Source organism: Artibeus jamaicensis, unplaced genomic scaffold (genome assembly GCF_021234435.1).
Source record: "Artibeus jamaicensis isolate MK-2021 breed Jamaican fruit bat unplaced genomic scaffold, CSHL_Jam_final contig_3174, whole genome shotgun sequence".
Taxonomy (NCBI): domain Eukaryota; kingdom Metazoa; phylum Chordata; class Mammalia; order Chiroptera; family Phyllostomidae; genus Artibeus; species Artibeus jamaicensis.
In genome coordinates, this window is record NW_026521738.1 from 587,149 (window position 1) to 611,490 (window position 24,342).

A 24,342-nucleotide genomic window follows, 5' to 3' on the forward strand; every position below is an offset into this window, starting at 1 on the left:
AGGGCCCAAGCCCCTTCCCCACAGGTCTCCTGCTGTGTGTCCTCCTGCACCTCCAGTTCTCTTTCTGTGCATCCTTAACGCCTGCTCAGGGCCTCCTCTCCCTGAGGCCCCACTGCACCAACCCTTCCCCCACAGCCCGAAACCCCGAGCGGGCCCCCCGGGTCCCCACTGCTGGCTGAGCCTCCTGCTGTCCTCACTAGTTCTGGGAGCGCTGCAAGCTCTTCCTGATGCCGGCCAAGCACCAGCCGGACCACGCCTTCCTGCGGCACGTGCCCCTGCGCCGGATCCACCTCTTCACCCTGGTGCAGATACTCTGCCTGGCGGTGCTCTGGATCCTCAAGTCCACAGTGGCTGCCATCGTCTTCCCGGTCATGGTACGGTGGGGCCTGCGTCCCCCTCCTGTTGAATGGGTTCGGCCTGGGCGGGTCTCCACGGGGAGGTCCCCCCTCGCTTTCTCCTCCCAGATGCCCTGACTCCTCAGACAAGCCATCTGGGAGCAGACGGCTCCCCAGAACAAGATTGGGGTTGTAACTCCAGGCCCAGCGGGCGGGGGATGTGGAGGGGAGGGCAGGGGAAGGAGGCCTGTGACCCGCAGTGACAGTGCACACTCCCACCTCCAACCAGCCCAGGTGGCAACGCCCAGTGAGAAGGCAAAAGCCACCCAACCTCCCCCGCTCTCCGGGGCAGGGCGGAGAAGCTAGGCAAACACAACGAGGAAACTAAGGTCCCCACTGCTGAAACTCACTATATAAATCCTTTCACCATTCAGACTGAGTTGGAAAAGATAAATGGGGGGGTAGAGGTGCAGGGTGGGATGAACTAGAATCCTAGATCAAGAAAGAACTCCCAAGTCCCATGTCATTTACCTGACATTTGGGGAAAGTACATAAGAGTTCTGTGAGTATTCTAGCAACTTTTATTATGTAAGTTTGGAAGTATTCCAAAATAAAAAGTGAAAAGAACAAAAAGGCCTGAAACATACTGCCTCCGGCTCCTGAACAACCCCATCAGAGGGAAGCTGTCGCAGGCCCCGGCTGGGGACTGGAGCCGGTGAACTAACACTCAGGGAAAGCCCTGCGGGGCCCCCAAACCTGCAGGGCTGGAGTTGGGGCCACAGTGTGGACACAGAGGTAGGATTTGAACTGTGCCCTCCTGGGAGATGCTGTGTAAGTGATTCTGAAGCAGGCCCCATTTGGCCCATTGGGTTCCTCAGCACCCAGCAGTGTGTGTGTGTGTCTGGTATCGACAGCCTGACAGGTGATGATGCAGACACAAGTTTGAGGAGCACTGGTTTAAAGAATAACTGTGGTTCTCCAGCCATGGTCTCCACCGGGCTCCTCACCTCGGCCACCGCGGGCTCTGAGTCTGTGTGTCACCTGTAGGCCTTGGCGCCCGACTGAGGGAAACCCGACAGGATCTAAGGTGGGCAGGAGGTGAATAATGGTTGCGGGAGCCTTGAGATGCCTCCAAAGACACTGACCGGAAAAAGTCCCTGCGCACGGCTGACTGAGGAGAAAAAACTGTGCCCACATTTGGGAACTCGAGCCTGTGATTCTCTCTGAACTCTCACTGCAGATTCTGGGCCTCATCCTCGTCCGAAGGCTGCTGGACCTTGTCTTCTCCCAGCACGACCTGGCCTGGATCGACAGCATCCTCCCAGAGAAGGAGAAAAAGGAGACAGAGAAGAAGAAAAAGAGAAGGAAGGGGGCCCGTGAGGACAGTGACGAGGAGGTGGGGAGGGTGTGAGGCCTGGGCGGGCGGGGGGGGGGGGGGAGATCAGGAGACCCTCCCTGCACTGCTGCTGGGGCTGGGCCTGGGGTGGCCCCTCAGGCGGCCAGCAACCCAGCCCGGGTGCTGAGAGCTTGTCTGTGTATGTGACTGTCCTCAGGGTGGGCCAGGGTGAAAGACCCCACACAGGGAAATGTTGGTTGGCCAAGCCCACTCTTTCCCGTTCCTATGGGCTCTTGGGGCCATTATGAGCAGCAGGGCAGTCCGCTGAGGGAACAGGCCAAGCCTGGCTCCACCATGGAGGTTATAAGGACCGGCCTCCAAAGAATAGAGCAGGCTCGGGGGAGGGTTTGAAGGGGGCTCACCAGTTCACTGAGCTCCTGGACAGATGGGAGGTCTGGGGACAGGGTTTGCTTGGTCCTGCCCCTAGGGTGTCAGGGAGGGAGGTGGGGGAAGAGGCGCAGGTCCTCAGTGGAAGGGGAGTGGCTACATTCCCCAGATGCCCGAAAACACTCACTGGCCCTGACTACCCCTCCCCTCTCCCATATTTCCTCTCCACCCCGGCCCCCTCCCAGACACTCAGGGAGTCCATAGACGGGAATCCAGTCCAGGACTTATAGTAAATCACAAAATGTTAGGCAAAAAGATTGTCTAGTTCAAGTACTCATTGCAGATGATGAAACTTCCCCCAAAAGGGAAGTGATTCACCCAAGATGAACATATAGCTAAATGTCTTAGAGGGAATTAAGAAAACCATTCCTGACTCTGAATCTGATCATTCCCAGTATACTAAGCTACCCATGACCCCTCCCAACACCATACCTGGCTCCCTTCCTCCCAATTTGACTTAAAGCCACATCCCTGTACCATCCTGGAATTTTTCTCCTAGTGATGCTGCCTTTTGCAGATCAAAACTGTTCTCAGGCAGATCCTCGCTGATTGGTGGTGATTAAACCAATCTCCTGATGATAGTTGGAAGCCCAAACTCCTCAGGTCCTTAGTTACTGTCCTCTTCCAGGAAGGGAAGGGGCCGTCATTCATTCACCTTTTTCATCGACCGTTAGATGATGGCGAAGATAAGTTCTGAGAACAAAGAAACGGAGAGTCTAAGTGCCTTTTAAAGACAAATACTTATTCTTTTATTGATTCATTCAATAAATATTTGAGTGGCTACCATGTGCCCAGAACTATTCCAGTGTTGGGAATAAATATCTCTGGGTTGTATAATATATTCAATGGAAAGCTAACTAAATATCAATGGAAAAATGGGATTCAATTTACACAAGTTTATTTTACACACGTCCTTACACAGCTATAATGTGAGGTCGCTTTCAAATGACTGGTCACCATGACAGTTGAGACTGTTCTGAGTAACGCTCTTGGAGAGCCCCGCCCTGTCTGGGGTGGCGGGATAGCCTGCGCTGCCCCTCAGTGGGCCCGGGAGCCTTTGCAGCACCCGCTCACCGTTTAGTCTGGACGTGAAGGTGGTAGTTCGCACCCTGTGGATGTATGTATTTTCCGTCTTGGCGAGGAAAGCCGAAGCGATTTCATTGGTGGTGTTTATCAGCTTTTCCCACTGTTTCTCTCCAGCCCCAGTTCCCTCCTCCCTCAGTTATAAAGATTCCCATGGAAAGTGTCCAAACAGACCCCCCCAATGGTATCCACTGCATTGCCAGTAAGTAAAACACGTGGCGTCTCTCCCTTCCTTACTACTAACCCTTCGCCTTGTCCTCAGGGAACTTCCATCTTTGATTCAGGAAATCTAATGATTTTAGGTGCTAGAGGGCCGCTGTGCTAGGCAGAGCCCAGGCAGAGCTGCGCCGTGAGGACTGGGGCTCCAGCCGCAGGGAGCCCAGCCTCAAACCAACCCTGCTGACTCCAGGGCCCAGTCTCCACTGCAGGCCAAGCCTCTCATTCCTGCCTTTCCTTTCCCCTGGTGGCCCCAGATGCCTGTGACCACACTGATCCGAACATGACCTGCTGAGCCCCCCATGTTTCCTAGCGACTGTCGAGGTGGTTGAGAGCTCAAACCCAAGCTGAGTTGTCCTTTAGAGAAGCAGGTGGATCACATCTGGACTGTAACTTAGAAGGTCCTAGTAGCTGGGCTGTGATTCTGCGCCCATCTCAAAGCATCTTTCACCTGCTGAAGGGAGGCCGCCTGGGATGGATGCGGGGCTGCTTATGAAGATCCTGGGGGATTCTGCGGCTGCCTTTGCCCCCTCGCAGCCTCGGCTCCCTCTGGGTGGACAGTCTGTCACTGAGACAACGCAGCTGGAGTTCCCAACCTGAGTCCAGACCCCGCTGCCCCTGAGATGGAGCTTGTCGCTTTCCTGAAAGACCCGGACTCGGGATCCCGCCAGCGCCCTTGAGGGCTCTTCAAGGGCTTCCCGTCCTTCTCTATCAGAAAGCTCTCGGAGCTTCTCATTCCTCTTCCCTGCCTCCTATGTGAATAATTCGGTCATCCTTTCTCACTCTTCCCCGGCCCTCCCCACGCCTAACCTGGCTGAGCCTTCCACCTGGAGCAGTGACTGAATCGCCCATCCCCGCGAGGGCCTGCATTCCTCCTATGCCGGGGCAGCCATGGGCCTCGAGAGCTGAAAGGAGAAGAAGTGGGCGAGGGAAGCGCTGGAAAGGGGGGCGTCCTGCAGTGTCACCTCAAACCTGCTCCACATCTCACATGTCCCTTTTCCTGCCAGGAAAAAGACCTTCCAGTTGGAGTTGCTCGTTCTGATTCTTCCTTCAGTGACTCAGAACTTGATCGCAGGTAACAGTGAAATGTACTCCTGGGGTGTTGGGTAAGAAACTGAACAAGGGCAGGAAGGTTGAGGGACTGCGACCTCCCAGACTAGCCAGTGTCTCAGCAAAAGGCCTCTGTGGTCCACCGCGGAAAGGCTGACACACCCGACTGATGGGAGTCCAGTACCAAATCTGTCGTCTTACGGACGAAACAAAACATAATCACAACACAAAGAGGTATTCAACCTTAGAAAAGGAAATTATTATAAAGCATTAGGTAAAATGAAAAGTAAAAGTAAATACTGAAAAGTAGAAAGCCACAAAGAGGAAAACTAGATATGACTAAAATATATATCGTTGAAAATCAGGGTAAAGGAACTGTTAGGGTGAAAACATCAGGTAGTCTAATGCTCTGTGGAATAGAGTGTGGACGTGGGTAATTAGCAAACGTCAGGACAGATATCAAGGAGAGCGAACCAAATATCAAAGATTAGGTTGAGATAAGAACAGTCCAGAAAGGATTCTAGACCTGGATCCCAGGACCCCCTCCCAACAGTGCGATTCCCGCCTCTTCTGCATGGGAGGCCACCCTTGGGGACAGCAGGACTCCTTGGTGGCTGAAGACAAGCAGGGCTCAAAAATGGAAAAGCAATTCAGAAGCAAGAAAGCTGGCCTCAGTCCCCGAGAGGGAAGGTGGGAGGGGCAGGTGGTCCTCCTCTGCCACTGGCCGGAAATCACTGTGCTGGGCCAACAGTAACAGCACAGGCTACGCAAGGTCTAGAGGCAGATAAACCTCCACTTACATGGCACTCCCTCGGGATATTTTAGGAAACATGTACAGGATCTTGTGAGTTATAATTCAGAGCTGTTGTCACAGGCTGGGAGGAGAAGACACTTATCACCAGTACAAGCCTCGGAGGCAGCGGCCCACGGCTGCTCTGGCCCAGGAGTATCACATGTCCCTGTCCCGCCTCCGCCTGCCGTCTCACCCCACCTCCCCAGACAAGGCTCTTGTACCCTAAAGGTCGCCAGCCTTTATATATAAGTACATTAAGAGAAAAAGAAGTCCGTCTATCCTAATTTATCTTCATTTTGAAATAGGCTACACTAAATCAAATCTCTAATTACACCAATTTCAGTCAGTGGAGAGAAAATTTAGACGAAGACAAGACATTTCAAAAATGCTGGTTAATGATACCAAGCGAGGTATCCCTGGTCCGGGTCGAGGTCAGAACAGTAGCAGATTTGGTAACTGGCAGCAGCACCTCCCAACTACACCGTGTGACCGAAGCTGCGAAAGCAGATGGAAGCAGAGACCACTAAGTAGCAGGATTCCGTTTCAGGGAAGAGACGTGATCTAATTTAACAAAGGTTAACAAAGGTTAAAGGTTAAGCATCCTGATCTCCCAGGCAGGACGCCTCCCTAATCCCTGGGGATTCAGAAAGACAGGCACTTGAACAAAGACACCCAGCACCTTGTGACCAGAACAATGGAGCACTTGTAAGAGAGACAACAGCCATCTAAGGGACAATTTGCCTTATCTGGAGCACCTAGGAATGGAGAGGTTGGAGAGACATGGGTATTTCGGGCCATGAGGACAGGCCGGAAATGCCACTTGAAAACACAAACACACTCGGGGCAAAGAACGCGTCCAGATGCAGCGGTCACACTACCACTAAACAGGAGCGTGAGCGTGGGAGCTTACCACGCTGAGGAGCTTGGACACTATGTTTTGAACAGTGGGAAACCATGGGAAAACTTAAGCAAGGGAACCATAGGCAGATCTGTGGTCCAGGAAGTTCACTTTGGCAGCGATGTGAAGAACAGGGTGAAACAGGGCAAGAGCAGTAATGACTGCAGCCGGAGACCAAGCTGACAGATACTGCTAGTTCCCGGGACGTGTTAAGATTTCATAAGCAGAGAGACCTACTTGCATTTAGAACCCCGCTGTGAGGGATAGCGTGAAAAACACCAAACGCTAGATAAATCACACTTCCCTTCTTTTTCTCATCCAGCATCACCTTACACTTCAAAATTTCCTGTCCAGCTTCACCTGCTTTCAACTACTCACAGAGCCCAGTGTTCATGGTGCCGCAGGTGAAGATAGAGATGGAGTCGGACTGTGACTTCACAGACGTGGACATGTATGGAAGAGAAGCCGCTGGCGAGACCACCCTCTAGGTCACGGCACTCCCATTTGGGGCACGGGGGTGGGGGCTGGGGGGTGGGGCACGGTTTAGTCTTCTCTGTGAGGGCCTGGGCCACAACTCTGAACTTCTCTGAGCCTGTCTCCATACTTACCAAACTGTCATTATTGCACTTAATAGAAAACTAGAGCTCTGTAGATACAAAGTGCTACTTAGGTGCACAACTCTCCCCCTTCCCTTTGTAGTTATGAAATAAATAAAGGAAAGCATTATGCCTTCTTTTAAAACACAGTCCAGCATAGAAATTTTAACCTTTCTTTTGAAATGAAAAAAAAACTCACCTTCCAAAACCATAGTTAAGGTAAAAGGGCAATAGGCCATTTTTATTAAAATAAATTATCAGTTGAGAATGTGTTTAGATTTTAAAGTGTCTAGGTGATTTTTAAACAACAATTAAAATACTCGTACTTCAATAAAGCAAGGTTGAAAAATTCGTCTTGCAAGTTTGCACGTTAAGAAATGCCTGAAGGTCCTGCCTTTTCTCTCCATCTCAGCCCAGTTGCTAAGGATGGTAGGAACAGTTTGAACTGCCTGTATGAGGGCCTCGCCCTGGCACTGAAGTGTGACTGGGGCGTGCCAGATTGAAAAGCCAGTTCCAAAGTGTGTTAAAGAAACAACCAACACATTTGAGTAGATAAATGTTTTTCAAATGGTTCTTTAGAGTAAAATCTGAAACCACATTAAAACAACAAAATGATCCTTTGCATTATCATCACTGGTTTTTCATGTGCAGAATCAAATTTCAGGGCCTGTGGGTTAGGTCCTTCCTGCAAGTTTTCAGTGGCCTGATTCCCCAAGCTGAACTCCCATTCACATGGACATTGCATGTTAGGCAGAGTTGAGGTCAAATTTTGGAAGATTTTAACTTTGTAATACTAGACTAGCACTTGAAAGGAATGATTGAAAGCAAGTTGGACAGCTGAAAACCTGTTATTAGTGAAGCAAACCCTTTCCCCATAAAACAAGATCAGTATCTTCAATCCGCTTAACAAACATGGACCATGTGTATTTAGCAGTTATGTGCCTCCCAGCCACAGTGCATCCGCCATAAAACCAAGGATCTGAATCCTGAGTTAATCTCTTTGGTTAGACTTACTACCTTTACTCGATGACAAATGCAGGTGCTTTTTCCTTATTTCTTACTATATTCTTTAAAAAGACAAATGACACTAGATTGTCAATACCTTGGGTACCAGAACAGTTACATGTCTCTAATTCCCAAAGCTTAGTACTGGTCCATAGAAAGCTCTTAGTTGTTTATTAAATTAAATCTCAGAGCTCCCTTCCACGGGATACTGTCCAGAGGCACAGCCCTAAACCTCTATGCCTTCCGATAGTGCAATACTTAGCTGCTCACTAATCTAGAACCATCGCCTGAGTTTAAGCATAAATTCTTTATCTTCATCTGTACCAATCTGGCAGAGCTAACAATCTACCCTGAACATTTTATTTTTTAAACTCGGCTGATTTTCAATAGTACTTTGTCCAAATCAAAATGTAGAAATGTTATAGAGTCAGGAATAAATGCACTTGATTAATCAAACAAGGTGAAAAACTACAAAGTTAAATTTTTTTTGTTGTAAATTGATCACTACAATTTTCACCTTATATGTCATTTATATTTTGTATATACACAAACATGTTGATAGCTTTTAACAGGTTGACATATTACTTCTCTGTGCAGTAGGTCTGTACTTTCTCCACTTGTAACTACAATTCAATAAAATATAATGCTGCCTGCTCATCTTGCTCCAAGTTTAATAATTTAGGTAAGTCAGCAGGCTTGGCTTACAGATACCAGCTGCATCTCACTTACAGAAACATCTCCAGCAAACTATCATCTTCTTCATCTCCAGAAAATTATCAAAAGAATAGTCAGCTGGCAGAGGCACGGGGGGACAGGTCAGCTCCCCATTGTGCGCCTTTCTCTGTCGGCCTCAGGTTGCGTGGAACAGGAGCTGCTCCCGTCTGTATGAAGGGCAAATACCCGGTCGTGGTGGGGAGCGCATAGGGACCTACCCTAGCCTGGAAATGTGCACAGCCAATGCCTTCCAATCTGTCACCTCAAACACACACACACACACACACTAGAAGGGAGGGAGAGAGTGGGGAGGGAGAGGAGAAAGAGAGGAAGAGAAAGTCCATTTATCTCATGCTCTAAGACTAGGTGGACTAGGGTGGTTTCTCCACAGCTCTTTAAACCAATTTGTTTAAAGCATAGGTGTGGGTATTGCCAAATATACAAACAGCTACACTGATTACATCCGATGAGAAAAATTAACTATGGTTAGGTCACAACTAAGATGATACAATAGCAGGAAGATGCAGTATTTCAGAAACTCATTTCATACTAGTCAGGTTTTATTAAAACAAACAAACAAACAAACAAAAATCTTTAAACAGAAAGTCTGATTAAATTCAATATTAATTCAAGGTCTCAAAAACTTGTTGGGGAAAACCAATAAATAGCAGAAAAAAGCAGGCAGCTGCTGCAATCAATTCTTTGGTGGAAAAGTGACTTGCATACTTGTACCGGCTGCCCTAAATGACCATCAAGCCCAAGTCTTATTTTTCAAGAGCAGGTTTCAAGATCTACCAGAAAAAACCACCCAGACAACCCCAAGAGTACAAAAACTTAACAATGACGTTTAAGAACATAGGAAAAATCAAACAGGACAATAAACATGAATTATTTATAAAACGAGCCTTTTGATCCCCAAAAACTAAAATGGGGAGAGCTCATCAATGGCAGCACACATAACACAAGGGCTAACAGCACACGGAGCAACCACAGACGTCTTCCCGACGACTGAGCTATAAAACGACAGGGTACTACTAACGTGTAGCTTTTATTCTGGTTTGGTAACAAGTACAAAATTAGGGTAAACTTCTTTCTACTCAAGTACTGTCATTTCTTCCTTCTTACCTTTTCCCTAATATTCTCTAGCAATATTTTTCCTTTGGTTTGACCAGTTGAACTCAAAGGTTGGGAACCTGAAGTGAGTACCAACTTTTATTGGAATAGCACTTGGGAAATGCAATCCTAGAGAAGGCAAATTGGAACTGAAGTGGTCTGACCAAGTTCGGCAGCCGTTCTCAAAGTGACAGTGTCCCCGCGGCGATCACTAGGTTAATGGCTCCTCTTGTGGCTAGATCACAGACCCAGCACGAGGGTGGGTGCTCCTCGGTAAGGTACTGAAGACCTCTGTGTGCAAATGCCCACCATTTAATTTAAGCTTTCAATAAATACAAAGCATCATATAAAACCACGTCAGTAGAATAAATAAAAAATGCTGCATTTCTGTTGGCCTGTTTGCCTCTTGAACTGGCTTAGAGTACACTGTTCATGACACAGAACACGCGATATCTAATTAGTTGCCACTCCACGCTCTTTAGGCTTCAGTACTTCCTGCTCTTCAAGTCTCAGCACCTTTTTTGCAGCAATAATGGTATTTTTCATCAGCATCGCCACTGTCATGGGGCCAACACCTCCAGGGACCGGGGTGATGTAACCAGCTTTCTTCCGGACTCCTATGTAGAAATGAGAGGCAGGTTTGCTTTAATTATGACAAAGGAGATGCATGTATTTTAACATATCATGGAAGGAGCGTTCACAAACACTTAAACAACACATCAAATTACTCAAGAGTAAAGGCTTTTGAACATACTAACAGAATAATATGTACATAATAAGCAGAGTTATTTGATGAATATTTATACATCCAAATAACCTAAAATCTACCAGCCACGCTTTCTTCCATATCAAAAAAGAAACATCTCAGTATGTTAACTGTATGAAAGGTATACCAATAATAATAATAATAAGTAAGCATTACCTCAATACCTACTTACAACATTATCTTAATTTTACTCTATTTATATACTAAATTTATTTATACTGTTTGCCCAAAGTACCAAAAAAAGTAATTTTCTGGAAAGTAAAAAGCAAGATTTTTAACCCAATTTTAAAGAGAAAATACGTAGATACCTAAGCTTGGTTCTGGTGGCTTCAATAGAAAGAGAAAGCTAGGAACAGGATTATCAGCATAAAATACCTCCTGAAAGGAGGTATCTACTAGCAAATTCCAAATTTTCAGGACTACGGCTTTTCCTGGACTGTTTTAACCTTCCAGATCTGGGATCTCGCCTCTCATGTGAAACTGAGAAACCTGTAGCACTTTTCAGGAGACTCAATGGTTTAGAAAAATCATTTAATTAAAATTTCAGACTTGTTCAAAAGTCTTGAAATTGTTTTAATTACGAAATAACCCTAAAGAAAAACAATTCCCTGAAAAGTTTATATTCTATCTCCATTATTTTATGATATAAACACCTAAAATAACTTGAGAGTATCTATATATTTTTTTAAGTTTCTTTTAATTCTTATGGAAAGCATTTCTCCTTTTCACAGAAAATTAATGTTTACAACCAAAGGCTAGAATGTGTTTTTAGGCACAAGCTTAGGCGATGATTCTTTACAGTATTTTTTAATTATATTTTTCTCTGCGCCACGGAGTGACAGCTGCCACTGGCACAGTCCCAGGGCAAGGGCGCACCCCAGGGTCCCCTCTCAGCACCTGCCACCAAATCCCGGCCCCACTGCCTGGGGGAGGACCTGTGAAAGTGCTATGTATTTATTATTATTATTATCATTTTATTTTTTATTGAATTTATTGGGGTGACATTGTCACCCCTAAAGAAAATTACATGGGTCTCAGGTGTACCCTTCTGTAGTACATCACCTGTATGTTGTATTGTACATTCACCACCACAAGCAAATGAAAAGCATTTTTTAAAAATATAACCTTTATTATATTTTTTCCATTACCATTTAGTACCCTTACACCCCTCTCCTCCCAGCAATCAGCACCCTGTTGTCCATGTCCATGAGTCCTTTTCCTTTTTGCTCAATCCCTCCATCCCCTAAGAAAAGCATTTTATATGATATTCCCAGGGTAATACAAGTTTAATAGTTAAAGAAAAAGTAAATGATCAGTCCTAAATGTCCATTAAAGGTAGCATTTATTGATTTTATATTTCTTTTTTAAATTTTATTTAGTTATTTTTCAAGTACAGTTTTTTGTCTATTTCTCCCATCCCAGCCCCCCCTGCCCCGTCTCCCCACCTCCCTCCCCCCAGTCCTCATCCCTGTGTCTTTCATACTTGCTCCTCAAAATCCTGATTTTATATTTCTTAAAAATTACACTCTTTACCTTCAAAGTCCACATCTCCGACCAACCTGGGCTTGGCCGTGACGGGGTCCAGAACCCTATTTATTCCGACATCGATGACGGCCGCCCCTTCCTTGATCATGTCTGCTGTGATCAGATTTGGAATGCCTGGGACCGGGGACAGAACAACCACGTTAGGACAGAAAAGAAGGTTTCACCTATCAGATTCTTACATAATTTCAATTTCAAGAGACCTGGAAGAATTAAGTAGCTTGTTTTATTAAAAAAACCTACAAGAACCATTAACCAAGGAAACATTTAAACTTCACATAGTACACAGAAATCTTCTGAGGCTACAGAAATCAACCGCATCCATGAAGTCTATAGTGAAATGACAGAAACCACTACGCTTTCCTCTGCTTTGTAGGCGACTCAGTGCCTAGGGCAGCGATGTTCAACCTCTGTCATCTCGTGGTGCACATAAACTATTGAAATTCTGCGGCACACCGAAAAAGACATTTTTTGCTGATCTGACAAAAAAATAGGCATAATTTTAATTCATTCATGCTGGATGGCTATTGTTATGTTGGCTGTTGTCATCTTTTTTTTGACAAACTAAGGGAAAAGAGGTCAGTGTCCTTGGCTAAATGGTCAGGTCTTGTGTATTTTAACCCTTCCTGCAGCCCCTCGGTGGAAAATCGCTGTCCTGGGCAATAGGGAATGGGGTGGCAGCAAGGCGGGCAAACTCTGAGAGGAGAGGTCTGTCCTCTGATGCCCATCCGTCCCCTCCTTGGTGTTCTTACCTGCAGCAGAGATGACAATATCTGCAAGAACTGTATGTTTCTTCAGCTGCTCTTTGGGAGTGTATCGATGAGATATTGTAACAGTGGCATCACCTGTGAGTTAAAAATTAAATGTCTTGTTTTCTGAATCAAAGCTAGGATGGGATTAGGTATCAGCTAAGCAAATCACCATAGAAATTCTACATCTCTGAAAAAAAGAATTGACTTAATTCATGTGCCATATTTTCAGGACAGCCAATTATCACTTTCTTAAAAATTAATACTCGATTCTTGCACTTTTACCTGTTAGTCCTAGCTCTACTCTTTGGAATCATATATAACTAGCTTTATTCTTTATCCTGTTTTTCAAGGACTTTAACTTTCTAAATAAAATACCACTGGAATTACTCCAGATTTGTTTTTGTTTTGTTATTAAAGATTTTATTTATGTACTTATTTTTAGAGAGAGGGAAAGGGAAAGAGAAAGAAAAGGGAAACAAACATCAATGTGTGGTTGCTTCTCACGTGTGTCCCCCACTGGGGACCTGGCCTGCAACCCAGGCATCAAACCAGGGACCCTTTGGTTTGCAGCCCACGCTCAATCCACTGAGCTGGGGCTGTTTTTTTGTGTGTGTGTTTAAATGTACTAAGACATATCTGGAAGTATTTTGTTTTAACATTAGTTCTGATATACTCATGTACTACCATAATATGATAATCGCATAACTCTGCTTTGAGGCTTTTTCTCAAGCAAATTAACAAAATTTGACATGACATATTAGACATATTAATTTAATCCTTTGCAATGTTCTAAGATTTTTTCCATCAAATGACACAGAACACAATATGAACTTTGAATAAGAATTGTTTCTTAGCTCCAACTATCAAAGCCATAACTAAAAATTTCTAATTGCCTACAACCATGCTTATACTCAAAACTCAAATTCATTTCTGAACTAGTTCCACAATAAATGAGTATAAATAAATTCCCAGGGCACACTGAGTCCAGCTTCTCCTACAAAGATTACACTCCAAATATCTGTTAGCAAAATGATAACAAATGCAAACACAAATATAATGTTTCCTTGGAAGTTTAACAAAGTTAACACTTCCAAACGCCCACAAGACAGCCTCTGAAGGTTCTCACATGAGGGAGAAGACACTCCCCCGAAAGCAGTTTGCTTACCTCCCGGACGTTCGTGCGCCCCATCTGTGTGCAGTAACATCGCAATGGGCATTCCAACATTTTTTGATCTTCCAGCTACAACCACATTCTTCCCCAGGGTTGGAATGCCTATTAAAAATTAAAATAAATGAATAAAAATATGTGTATATATACACAAATATAGACGTGTGTGTGCGCGGATTAAAAGCAATGCCAGGCTGTCTTAGGGCACCAAAGGAAAAGAAGGCAGATGGCCTAGGATGTGAATCTAATTGTGACAACGAAGGAAGGCTAAGCCTATTGCTTCATCAATCAACTAGCGCTATCACTTCTACACATAGTGAAGTTTAAAGAAAACTTTTTGTGAGCTACAAACTGTTGCATGAATGTGCACGAGCACCACTATCAAAGTTTAAGTTTCCTTCACTGAGGCTTCTGGATTAAATAGCAAAAACAGTAGTAGCCAACCACTAAAAGACAAAGGCTCTGGGTACAAGGACGAGGTCATGGGCAGGAATCCTCACCCTTTTACTATTTATAAGTACTGCTTTGATAGTATTGACACAGACATACAACTAACTGTGGGATATACCTACCAGTTCGCTTAATTATTTCCCACACACCCCATGGGGTAGCCGGTAACATGGAATACTGGTCCAAACACATGCGCCCCACGTTAATTACATGAAAGCCATCCACATCCTTGTCTGGAGAAACAGCATTGCAGATCCTTCGCTCATCTATGTGGTCTGAAAAAGCAAGCAGAGCAGTGGTCTTCAGTCACTGTTGCATAGTTAGTACTGCTTGACTCCGGCTCATCTGGTTTGACGCACAAATCTGTTCCCCTTCTATAACTTGCTTCTACTCGACTCTGTGATTTATTTCTTCCATCTGCACAGAAGGAACACATCAAGCAAAGCCCAATGCCAATATCAAAGCCAATATCCTCTTGTACAACTGCTTCCCTGCACTGTTTTTTGTGTCAAGATCTGAATGCCAAATCAAGGAGTAATTGGTATTCTTGATTTACCAGCTCAAAATTATTTTTCCTCCTTTTTAAAGTCTTCTGGCTGCACTAATCATCAAATCAACATGAGATAGGTTAACAAGAGACAATGTCCAAATGTATTAAGTATGTATATGGGGCCTCTATAAGAATGGGGGCTCCATGAAACCCAGGACAGATTGGGCAAGGAAGGCTTATATGCCCCTCTCGAGCTAAGGAGAAGGGGGTTGTGGCTGGGGACTGCAAAAGGCGGAAGGCAATGCACACAGAGATAAGCAGAAAAACAAATGTTTGGTAAATAAATGTTTGCTGGGCCATCTTTACCAACAGGATACAGAGAAGACTTTGATCAAACAGGCCTTGCTAGACTCCTCCCTGTCTATCACCCCTCGTCCATACTGAACTGCAGTTGTCCGTGATGCTGACCTCCCTTCCCGGAGGAGGTCCTCTATCTAAATTCTTTCAGGTAGTCAGGGGGAAGGTTAAAGCTTCTCCCTGGGTCTTTTGTTTCTTGAAAAAACAAACAAACAAACAAACAAAAAACAGCTTAAAATCATCAATATCCCAAAAGGTATATTTTAGGGTGGCAAATGCTGCTTCCCCTCACTGAGTAGGCCTGCCCCATATCTAATAAAACATTCACTTGGCCCTGGCTGGTGTAGCTCAGTGGTGGATTGAGCGTGAAGCCTGCAAACCAAACAACCACGGTTCAATTCCCAGTCAGGGCACATGCCTGGGTTGCAGGACAGTTCCCAGCAGGGGACGCACGAGAGGCAACTACACATTGATATTTCTCTCCCCCTCTCCTTCCCCTCCCCTCTAAAGGTAAATAAATAAAATCTTAAAAAAAAATTCCCATTCACTCGAGTTTACCTCCCCTTTTAGTCAAATTCACACAAGCAGCCGGCTGTATAGAGTAACCAAGCCTCTCCGCTCAGAAATCACTTTAAATGGCAGAGTCTAAAACTCACCTGGAAGGGGCAGCTGAACCAGGAGGCCATCTACATTATCATCATTATTCAGTTTGTTGATTAAATTCAATAGTTCTTCCTCTGAAATTGAAGCTGGTTTCACAATTGTCTCACTGTTAATTCCTGTAAGAAAATTTCAAAGTTAAAAAGTATGGAGGCATTTGAAGAGCAATGCTACGCCGCCTGCCAGTCTCCCCCACTGAGGTTTCTTATTATCACGCTCAGCCTGGCAGCTGCAAAGCTCAAATCAGCTCAGAAGGAACCTAAAACAGTAACTTCACAAATATATACACTAGAAAATGCTGGCTTGACAATTTCTGTATAGTATTCTACGTAATCCTCATTAACCTCACTGTACAGACAGGAGACCCAGGCACGGTGGAACTGAAATGAGCCAGCTAGTGACAACGTCAATCTTCCTGCTCTGAAGTCCCTGTTTTCCCGCTGCAGCCTGGTCCCTCCCAATGTCCTAGAAAGCTACGGCTTGCTATTTTCTACAGGCTTTAATTGCAGAAGGTCTCAATCTTCAGTAACAGAGAATAGAGTACATCAATTAAAAAAGAAAAATGGGCTCACCGTCCAGTAACACTGCCCAGCCACACCAGTGCTACCCACGGGTGAGCCCACCCGCACACAAAGTCTGTGGTACAGTGAGACCTAGAACACAAATCTCTCATCACCCAGAACCATGCACTCTGCATTCAAAATTCCCACCACTTCTAAACTGCAGGATTTAATTGGCTTCACCAACTAGTGAAGAAATAAATCAAAAGCTATTTCTCAGAAGTCAGAGTTATTTCCTTCAACTCTATACTATGTCCCAGGCTATGTCACTGAGGTCTCCTCAATCTTCCCCGAACACTCTGATGCCTTAATTTACAAGTCCAAAAACACCTCGATGCTCTCATTGTTGCTCAAGAAAAGCAGATGTAAACTGTGTCCAAGGCCACCTGTCCAATGTTAAAACTAAGAAACAAGCAAAGATAAACCATAGTCCTTCTGTCCTAGTCTGTGGCCTCCCTAGTAGGTACACTCTGATCTCTTTCTAACAAAGTTTTGGCCATAGTTCAATCATATGAGCCTCCTCTGCTTGGGTTTCTAGTCAGAAAAAAAGAAAAATCACAGTGGAATTTGCCTCCGAGAGCCCTCAGTTTAAAAGCAGTTGGGATCTGAGAGTGACACGTACCCACATCTGCAGCAGCCTTGGTTTTGTTGAGGACATAGGAGTGACTTGCAGGATTCTCGCCCACCAGAACCACGCTCAGGTACGGCCGTTTGTTGCCCGATGCCACCCACTCTTCCACCTCCTGCCGCACTTCCTGCTTGATCTGCTGGGCAAGTTTCCTTCCAGAAATGACAACAGCTTCATTCCTGCAGAAGGCAACAGAGTCACAAAACCAAACACTAGCTTGAACTTTTGTAAAAAGTAAAGATCAGACTACAAAAAAGGTGTTATTAAATATTCCAAATTTCCAGGGCTGGGAGGAGGAGGAATTGGAGGAAAGTGGTCAAAAGGTACAAATTTCCAGTTATAAGTAAGTACCAGGAATGTAATGCAAAATACGATGATCATAGTTAGCACTGCAGTATCAACACATACAGGAATGTTAAGAGAGTAGATCTCAAGAGTCCTCATCACTGGGAGAAAATGTTTTTTTTCTTTTATTGTATCTGTATGACATGATGGATGTTAACAAGACCAACTGCAGTAATCATTGCACAATATAGGTAAAGCAAACCATCATGCTGTATACCTTAAACTTATACAGTGGTGTATGGCAATTATTTCTCAATAGCATTGGGAAAAAATAGCCAAAACTTAAAAGCTTAGATTAAAATACATGGTGCCTAATCTGAGGAACTAGCGAAATCTGAAGAACAAGTTCAAAGTAGGAAACCTGTATCCAGCTATATGGTTAGGACAATAACATTGATTGAGGTGCACCAAGACAAAGAAATATGGTCCAAATGAAAGAACGGATCAAAACCCCCCCAAAAGAACTAAGCAACGAGGAAATAGACAACCTATCAGATGCAGAGTTCAAAACACTGGTAATCAGGATGCTCACAGAAATTATTCAGTTTGGTCACAAAATAAAGGAAGAAATGAAGGATACGCAAAGTAAAATAAAGTAAAATATATGGGGAACCAACAGGGAAGGGAGGAAAACAGGGACTCAAATCAAAGATTTAAAACAAAAGAAAGAAACATATAACTGGAACAGAATGAAGAAACATGAATTCAAAAAAATGAGAAGAGGCTGAGGAACCTCTGGGACAACTTGAAACATTCCAACACCCGAATCATTAGGGGTGCCAGAAGGAGAAGAGGAAGACCAAGAAATGGAAAACTTACTTGAAAAAATAATGAGAGAAAAATTCCCTAATTTGGTGAAGTAAATAGACATTCAAGTCCGGGAAGCACAGAGAGTCCCAAAGAATTGGACCCAAGGAAACACACACCAAGGCACATCATAATTAAAATGCCAAAGATTAAAGAGAAGGGGAGAATCTTAAAAGCAGCAAGAGAAAAGGAAATAGTTACCCACAAAGGAGTTCCCATAAGACTGTCAGCTGATTTCTCAAAAGAAACCTTACAGGCAAGAAGGGGCTCCATGAAAGGGGCTGCTTCTTTCCAAGTCATGAAAGGCAAGGACCTACATTCAAGATGACTCTATCCAGCAAAGCTATCATTTAGAATGGAAGGGCAAACGAAGTGCTTCCCAGATGTTGGCAACCGCCCTGCCTGGTTTCAGAAGCTGTAACCCCCCCATGGCAAAGGCTGAGTGAGAGACCTTGGGACCCTAAGCCACTAAGGAGACAAAGCTTATCTCCCTGGCAGGGTTGCTGCCTCTGGTCCCTTTTATTTCACTCTGCTTGGCCCCTAGCGAATGACCAATTATCCAACAATGGGTAAGATTCCTTAAGGGAGAAATGACCTAAGATGGGCACAGATGTGAAAGGGCCATCAGGGAAGGACTTGGGGGGCTATAGAAAAAGGGAGTGATGGACCCTCTCCCTTCAGCTTTGACAGAACCTGAGTCCTCATTCTGTCTGTGAGAAGTATCTTAATCTCTTGGCTGGCTTACTTCCCCTGCCTGGCTTAAGCCTGAAACAATGCAGGAGGTGGGTTCGGCCCTGTACTGGAAAGGGCGGGTTCCCTGGGGTGATCAGGCCTAAGAAAAAATGCATAAAATCCTGTGAAACCTACTTTGCTAATACCCTCAATTTAAGTGATAAGGGCCCAAGCATAGAATAAGTTTGTTTCCGTAAAGTTTTATGGCCCTTTAGCTATCTGACCCTGACTCAGAATAAGCCCTCATAGTTCTTTGTAGGTTATCTATTGTTTGATCCTTACCGCCTGACATTGACTGATGAGCTTGACCTGAATTCCGGTGCAAATTGAACCTAATAAAAGCCCATTGAGGAACAGGCTCCTGGCCCTTTTCCTTTGAGATCAGCCACCTTTCCTCCCCAAGCAGATCATGTTATATGAAATGTTAAAGGGATTTATATATGTAAAGGAAGATGGTCAAAAATATGAACAGAAAATGACAACAAACTCACAACTATCAACAACTGAACCTAAAAAGAAACAAAAAGAAACTAAGCAAACAACTAGAACAGGGACAGAATCACAGAAATGGAGATCACATACAGAGTTATCAGTGGGGAGGAGAAGGGGGGGAATGGGGGAAAAAGGTACAGGGAACAAGAAGCATAATTGGTAGGCACAAAATAGACAGGGGGAAGTTAAGAATAGTATAGGAAATGGAGAAGCCAAACTACTTATATGTATGACCCATGGATGAGAACTAAGATAAGGGGAATGAAGGAGGGTGGGGGAGTATAGCCCAGAGGGGAATAAAGGGGATAAAGAAAAATTGGGACAACTGTAATAGCATAATCAATAAAATATACTTTAAAAATAAAATATATGATAAAATAAAATTGATTGAAACAGTTACTAGCATTAATCTGAAGCTCCAGAGTTTAAGTAACTGGCAGCTAGTACTTGGCAAACCTGGGCCTCATACCCAGCTCTGTCTGAGTCCCGAGTCTAGATTCTTAACGCCACAGCAGCCTGCCCCCTGATCATCCACAAACTGATATCTTGTACACAAGGTCAAATATGATTAATTCTGAAGGCCTAATAATTAAAATAGAATTTTAAAGTTTAAACAGTCTTTAAGCCTTCAGTGCCTACTTTTTATTTGCATTGTTTTACTTTATTTGTATTATTACTTTAAAATTCAATGTCTTAGGTACCATGCAGTAATTTTATACCTAAACTTTATATTATTAGCCCTGGCTGGTGTGGCTCAGTGGATTGAGTGTTGGCCTGTGAAGCAAAGGGTCACTGGTTCCATTCCCAGTCAGGGCACATGCCTGGACTTCGAGGGCTAGGTGCCCAGTATGGGGTGCTTGAGAGGCGACCACACATTGACATTTCTCTCCCTCTCTTCCCCTCTTTAAAAATAAATAAATAAATAAAATCTTAAGAAAATAAAACCTTATATTAATCTGTATTTGCATCTTGTGGGATGTTAAGAAGATATGATTTTATGGCAAACCAAATACTTTTACCCGGATTTCATGTGATAGTACTAGCATAGCACAGAATAATGATAGCATCTAATATGTACCCATGGTACATGGTATATATGTACCCATTAAGGAATTGAAAACATATCAATACTCACAAATCTATTTCAGAACTAGAGTTGAAGGGAACTTCACTGAAAGGGATTTGCTGATACAAATACCCAGCAACATGCCTGATCTACGTTAGTACCAGGAATACCCACCCCAGCCCAGAAATGCTTTCACAACCTTAGGACATATAGAGAGAAAGACTACTTACACAGGGCTTAGGACACTCATTTAGACTGAATGAAATAACATATATAAACTTCCAGGCATATATATTCAATAAAAATCAATTTCTTACTCTCATCTATTGGTCAGATTTATATTCACACACACACACACACACACACACATATATGTATCCTTAACATATAATAGATATATATGAATACTGTACAATAGGTATATTTATTTATATAATCATAAGAATATATATATAGTTATATATAGATATATGTACATAAAATCCAGTGAGAAGGACTAGTTTTCACTTCATTAAAAAGTTTCTTTTGAAAGCAATAAACTTAGAGAAAATGGTAACAACTGCACACTGGGGCTTAGAATGATACACTAAAGTCAGGGACACAGGGCTCTAAGAGACCCTAGAGTTCCAAGTCCTCAAGGCAGATTCTGGCTATTATGTCAATTTGCTTAAAAAAAAACACAAAACTGGCAAAGAGTAAGAAGTACCACAGCAAAAAAGCCACAATGCAGTGGGCCTATTTCTCATAATGTAACTCTTTGAGCCCTCCTCTGCATACCACCACTCCGAAAATGCGAAACACCGTGCTGCAAGGAAGTGTTACCTAACTTCCCATCATCTTTTTTGCCAAAGGGCACATTAAGTAACTGCTATGGCCAAATAAACAGAAATGGAGACTGAACGCAGTTCCACGGGAAATTCAAAATGTATTTACTACATTAGCTAATATTGCTTATTTCACAATTAAGTGCTTTCACAGATGTGTTTAGAAAAATCCCCATTAAAAGTATGAACTAGAAAAAGGTCATGAGGATTATTCAAATAAAATTCAGAACTGAGATCCAAGTTGGTAGCATCTTCGCTTTCCTCCTAATTTGACAGCTTACAGTACTGTAATTTTTCATGAAAAATTATCATTAGGTAAACTTTACACTTCATGATCAGGTTATTTTAGAAGTTTCATGGATACTAATTCAGAAATTACTACCAATTCATTACTAATTAGAAATACACAAAGTAGGATGGAACTAATATCTATTATACACTAGATATTTTGCTAAGAGTTTTGCGTATATTATTCAGTTACCTTAGGGCCAGTATAATACCCTTGTGATGCAGAAGGGGAAACTGAGGCCTGTTGAAACAAGATACAAATGCAAACTTCTGCATCCAAAGTCCATTCTTCCCTGTATCTCACTGTCTCCTAGACTATAGTAGTCTCTCTCTAACCAGGGGTTTATGCTCCTGAAACCCTCACACGAACTTCCCAATGCCCAAAAAAGGAATACATTTAGACTCATCCATTTAAAAAAAAGTTTTACCAGCCAGCAGTAATAAAAGCAACGCAATGGAACCATAAATACCAAGCAGAATATTGTCTCCAGAGGTGGGTGAGTCTACTTGCAAGTCATTCAGAAAAACAATTGAAAGGACAGCATTTGTTATTGGAGAGCAAGCAATAATTCCAGTTCTTCAGGTAATAAGTGAGAGGACCTTTATAGTAAATTTCTTTTCAGTCATAAAAGCCAGAGACCCATGTGGCCACTTTTATAACTCTGGCTTTTATAACTCAGGAAGGAAGTGGAAGGAGAATAGACAGTAATGAGAGATGAGGCTGCAGAGAGAGGTCAGGGCCAGACCAAGAAAAGCTTTGAGTGTCTCCTCCTAAGTCTACAGTACCTTGTCACTGTCTTTAACAACATTTACACCCAGAGGAAATTGCACACGTGTGTCCTGTACCTTGACAGGCGAGTTCCGCTATAGGAAAAACAGTTGTTACCACCTCTGAATTCGCCACAGCCTAGCACTGCACAGTGCCAGTATGAAAGAAAGGGCTGCTGTTACAAGGCTTAGGGCTCTGGCAATGCAAAGCCTCTAAAGATGGAAGGAAGAGGAAGAGTGCACAGATTTGGGGAGAAATCACAGCATCCTCCCTCCCCAAGACTCTTCAACCTACATTTAAAAAATGAGAGTTAGATGTCCAGAAAAATCAGGAAAAACCCATTACCTCCATATGGAAACGCAAACAGAGCTTCTCTTCTCTCCGGTATTTACCACCTCAGTTGACTCTGCCTGGCACTGACCTGCTCTGGGTGGACGGCAGTCAAAGCCCTGGTGACCACAGCACATTTGCTCATTCTCTTTGGAGGGAAAGGGGCGGCACAAGCCACACCCACCTCCTGGAAGAGGGGGGAAGTGCGGGTACCCGGGAGCAAGGCGGCTAAAGGATTTCATCAGACTGCACCAAACCCCTGCGCCACTAGGGTGCCGAGAAAGGACGGTCGCTTAAGGCTGCTCATTCTGAATCCTTCCCCACGGTCGCCAAAGCGTCTTCGATGCTGTCCTCAAGACAAATCTCTCATCACTGCCAAGGGCAGCCGGCAGGTTTTGGCCGGTAAGTTCCTTATGTTCCCGTAAACTGAGGCGCCCCAGAGCCCGCCAGTACCTTTGCTCCGCACCGCCCCCCCCCCCCCCCCGTCCCGTCCGCGGACTGGCGCCGTGAAAGGGCGATGCCCCGAGCCTATGGGAGACTGGCATCCTCTGAAAGATGGGCACCCGGTAACATCCCACCCCATCGACCTAGCACCCAGGTCGCTGGCTGAGGTAGAGCTCTGCTGCCACGTCGCCCCACCACAGCCCCGGCAGGAGATGCTCAGGAACTCCCTTGGAGTCCCTCCGGAGCCGAGGCAGTACCCCCCGCGCTCAGTTCCCCTCGACTTTTGGCACTGCCCGAGCTCCCGATTCTCTCACCGAACTGCCGAGAAATGGAGGGGACGTTGGCGGAAGCGACAGGTCTGTGCGGGCCGGAGCAGCCGAGTGGCAAACGTACCCACGAAGGATGAGACAGCCATAGCCTGCACCGGTGACTGTGCCCGAAAAGAAGCGCGCGCGCGGGCAGAGCGATTATACCGCCGGCGCGTGTCAGGTACCGCCTCCCGCTAGCATCCATTGGTCCCTGTCCTGCAAAGCCTTGCTTGTGATTGGAGCAAGGAGAGCCCGGAGAGGCCCAGGAAGGCTCGGAAGCTGCGGGACCAAGCGGCGATTGGCTGAGGTAGGCAATCCCCCGCCAGAGTCCCCAAAGCCACGCCCACGCGAGTGTTTGTTCTTGTTAGCACAGACTGTGCGCTAGTCACTGTAAAGTGGGGGTGTCACACTCATTTTCACCAAGGGCCACATCAGCCTCACGGTTGCCTTTAAAGGGCCAAATGTACAGGATTTGTACATTACTTTTTTGTGTCTTTGAAGGCAACCGGAGGCTGATGTGGCCCTTGGTGAAAATGAGTTTGACAGCCCTGCTGTGAAGAGTGCATGAAAAGAGAGATAAAATGCCAACTAATAAATGTAGAACGATCGAGTTAGAAAATAACTATTTTAGCAAGCCATTGATTCAGAATCGTCAAAGGATGTGAAAACGGGTGTAGTTGGATTTGAAACAAGATATTCATATAAACTGTTCCCAGATTCTGCAAATAAAAATGCAAGATGCTCTTGAAACTAATATTGAATGTAAACTGTAACTGAAAAATAAAATTAAAATAAAGTACAACTTATTTGCTCAAAAAATACAAGATGCCCAATTAACTTTGAATTTCAGATAAATAATTCGGGAGGAGGGTCTTTCTTACACTAAAAAAAAGTATTTGTTAGTTATCTGAAACTTAAATTAAATTGGGTTTCCTGTATTTTATCTGATTTGCAGATTTGCAGACTGCCTAATTTGCA

At 44.4% G+C, this 24,342-nt stretch overlaps 2 protein-coding genes and 1 non-coding gene across 8 annotated transcripts in view; 1 reads left to right on the top strand and 2 right to left on the bottom strand.

The window, feature by feature from the left end:
* The window catches only part of SLC4A5 (solute carrier family 4 member 5), a 93,543-nt gene extending 86,882 nt beyond the window's left edge, over positions 1-6,661 (top strand). For 3 of the 5 annotated variants that reach the window (XM_037130901.2, XM_037130903.2, XM_053663399.1), the window contains 4 exons: positions 201-374; positions 1,576-1,731; positions 4,425-4,492; positions 6,481-6,661. In XM_037130901.2, the coding sequence (XP_036986796.2) occupies positions 201-374; positions 1,576-1,731; positions 4,425-4,492; positions 6,481-6,646 (564 nt within the window). In that variant the 3' untranslated portion in view covers positions 6,647-6,661. Of the gene's footprint in view, positions 1-200; positions 375-1,575; positions 1,732-2,746; positions 2,899-3,318; positions 3,404-4,424; positions 4,493-6,480 lie in introns of those variants that run through there. The other 2 variants (XM_037130902.2, XM_053663398.1) reach the window with 2 other exon arrangements.
* A 2,351-nt stretch (positions 6,662-9,012) lies between these two features.
* On the bottom strand, positions 9,013-23,511 carry MTHFD2 (methylenetetrahydrofolate dehydrogenase (NADP+ dependent) 2, methenyltetrahydrofolate cyclohydrolase). 2 transcript variants are annotated; one of them, XM_037130900.2, is made up of 8 exons: positions 23,371-23,511; positions 16,954-17,138; positions 15,768-15,890; positions 14,387-14,539; positions 13,812-13,919; positions 12,647-12,739; positions 11,886-12,011; positions 9,013-10,203 (listed from the first exon to the last, which is right to left on the bottom strand). In XM_037130900.2, the coding sequence occupies exons 1-8, from the start codon at positions 23,469-23,471 to the stop codon at positions 10,040-10,042; spliced, it is 1,053 nt and encodes a 350-aa protein (XP_036986795.2). In that variant the 5' UTR covers positions 23,472-23,511; the 3' UTR covers positions 9,013-10,039. The 2 variants fall into 2 exon arrangements, with proteins under 2 accessions (XP_036986795.2, XP_036986794.2); XM_037130899.2 differs by lacking the exon at positions 23,371-23,511 and adding an exon at positions 22,628-22,764.
* On the bottom strand, positions 11,174-11,302 carry LOC119038428 (small nucleolar RNA SNORA30/SNORA37 family). The gene has a single exon (XR_005080422.2). It is a non-coding gene; the product is annotated as a small nucleolar RNA SNORA30/SNORA37 family (small nucleolar RNA).
* Positions 23,512-24,342: the final 831 nt, after the last annotated feature.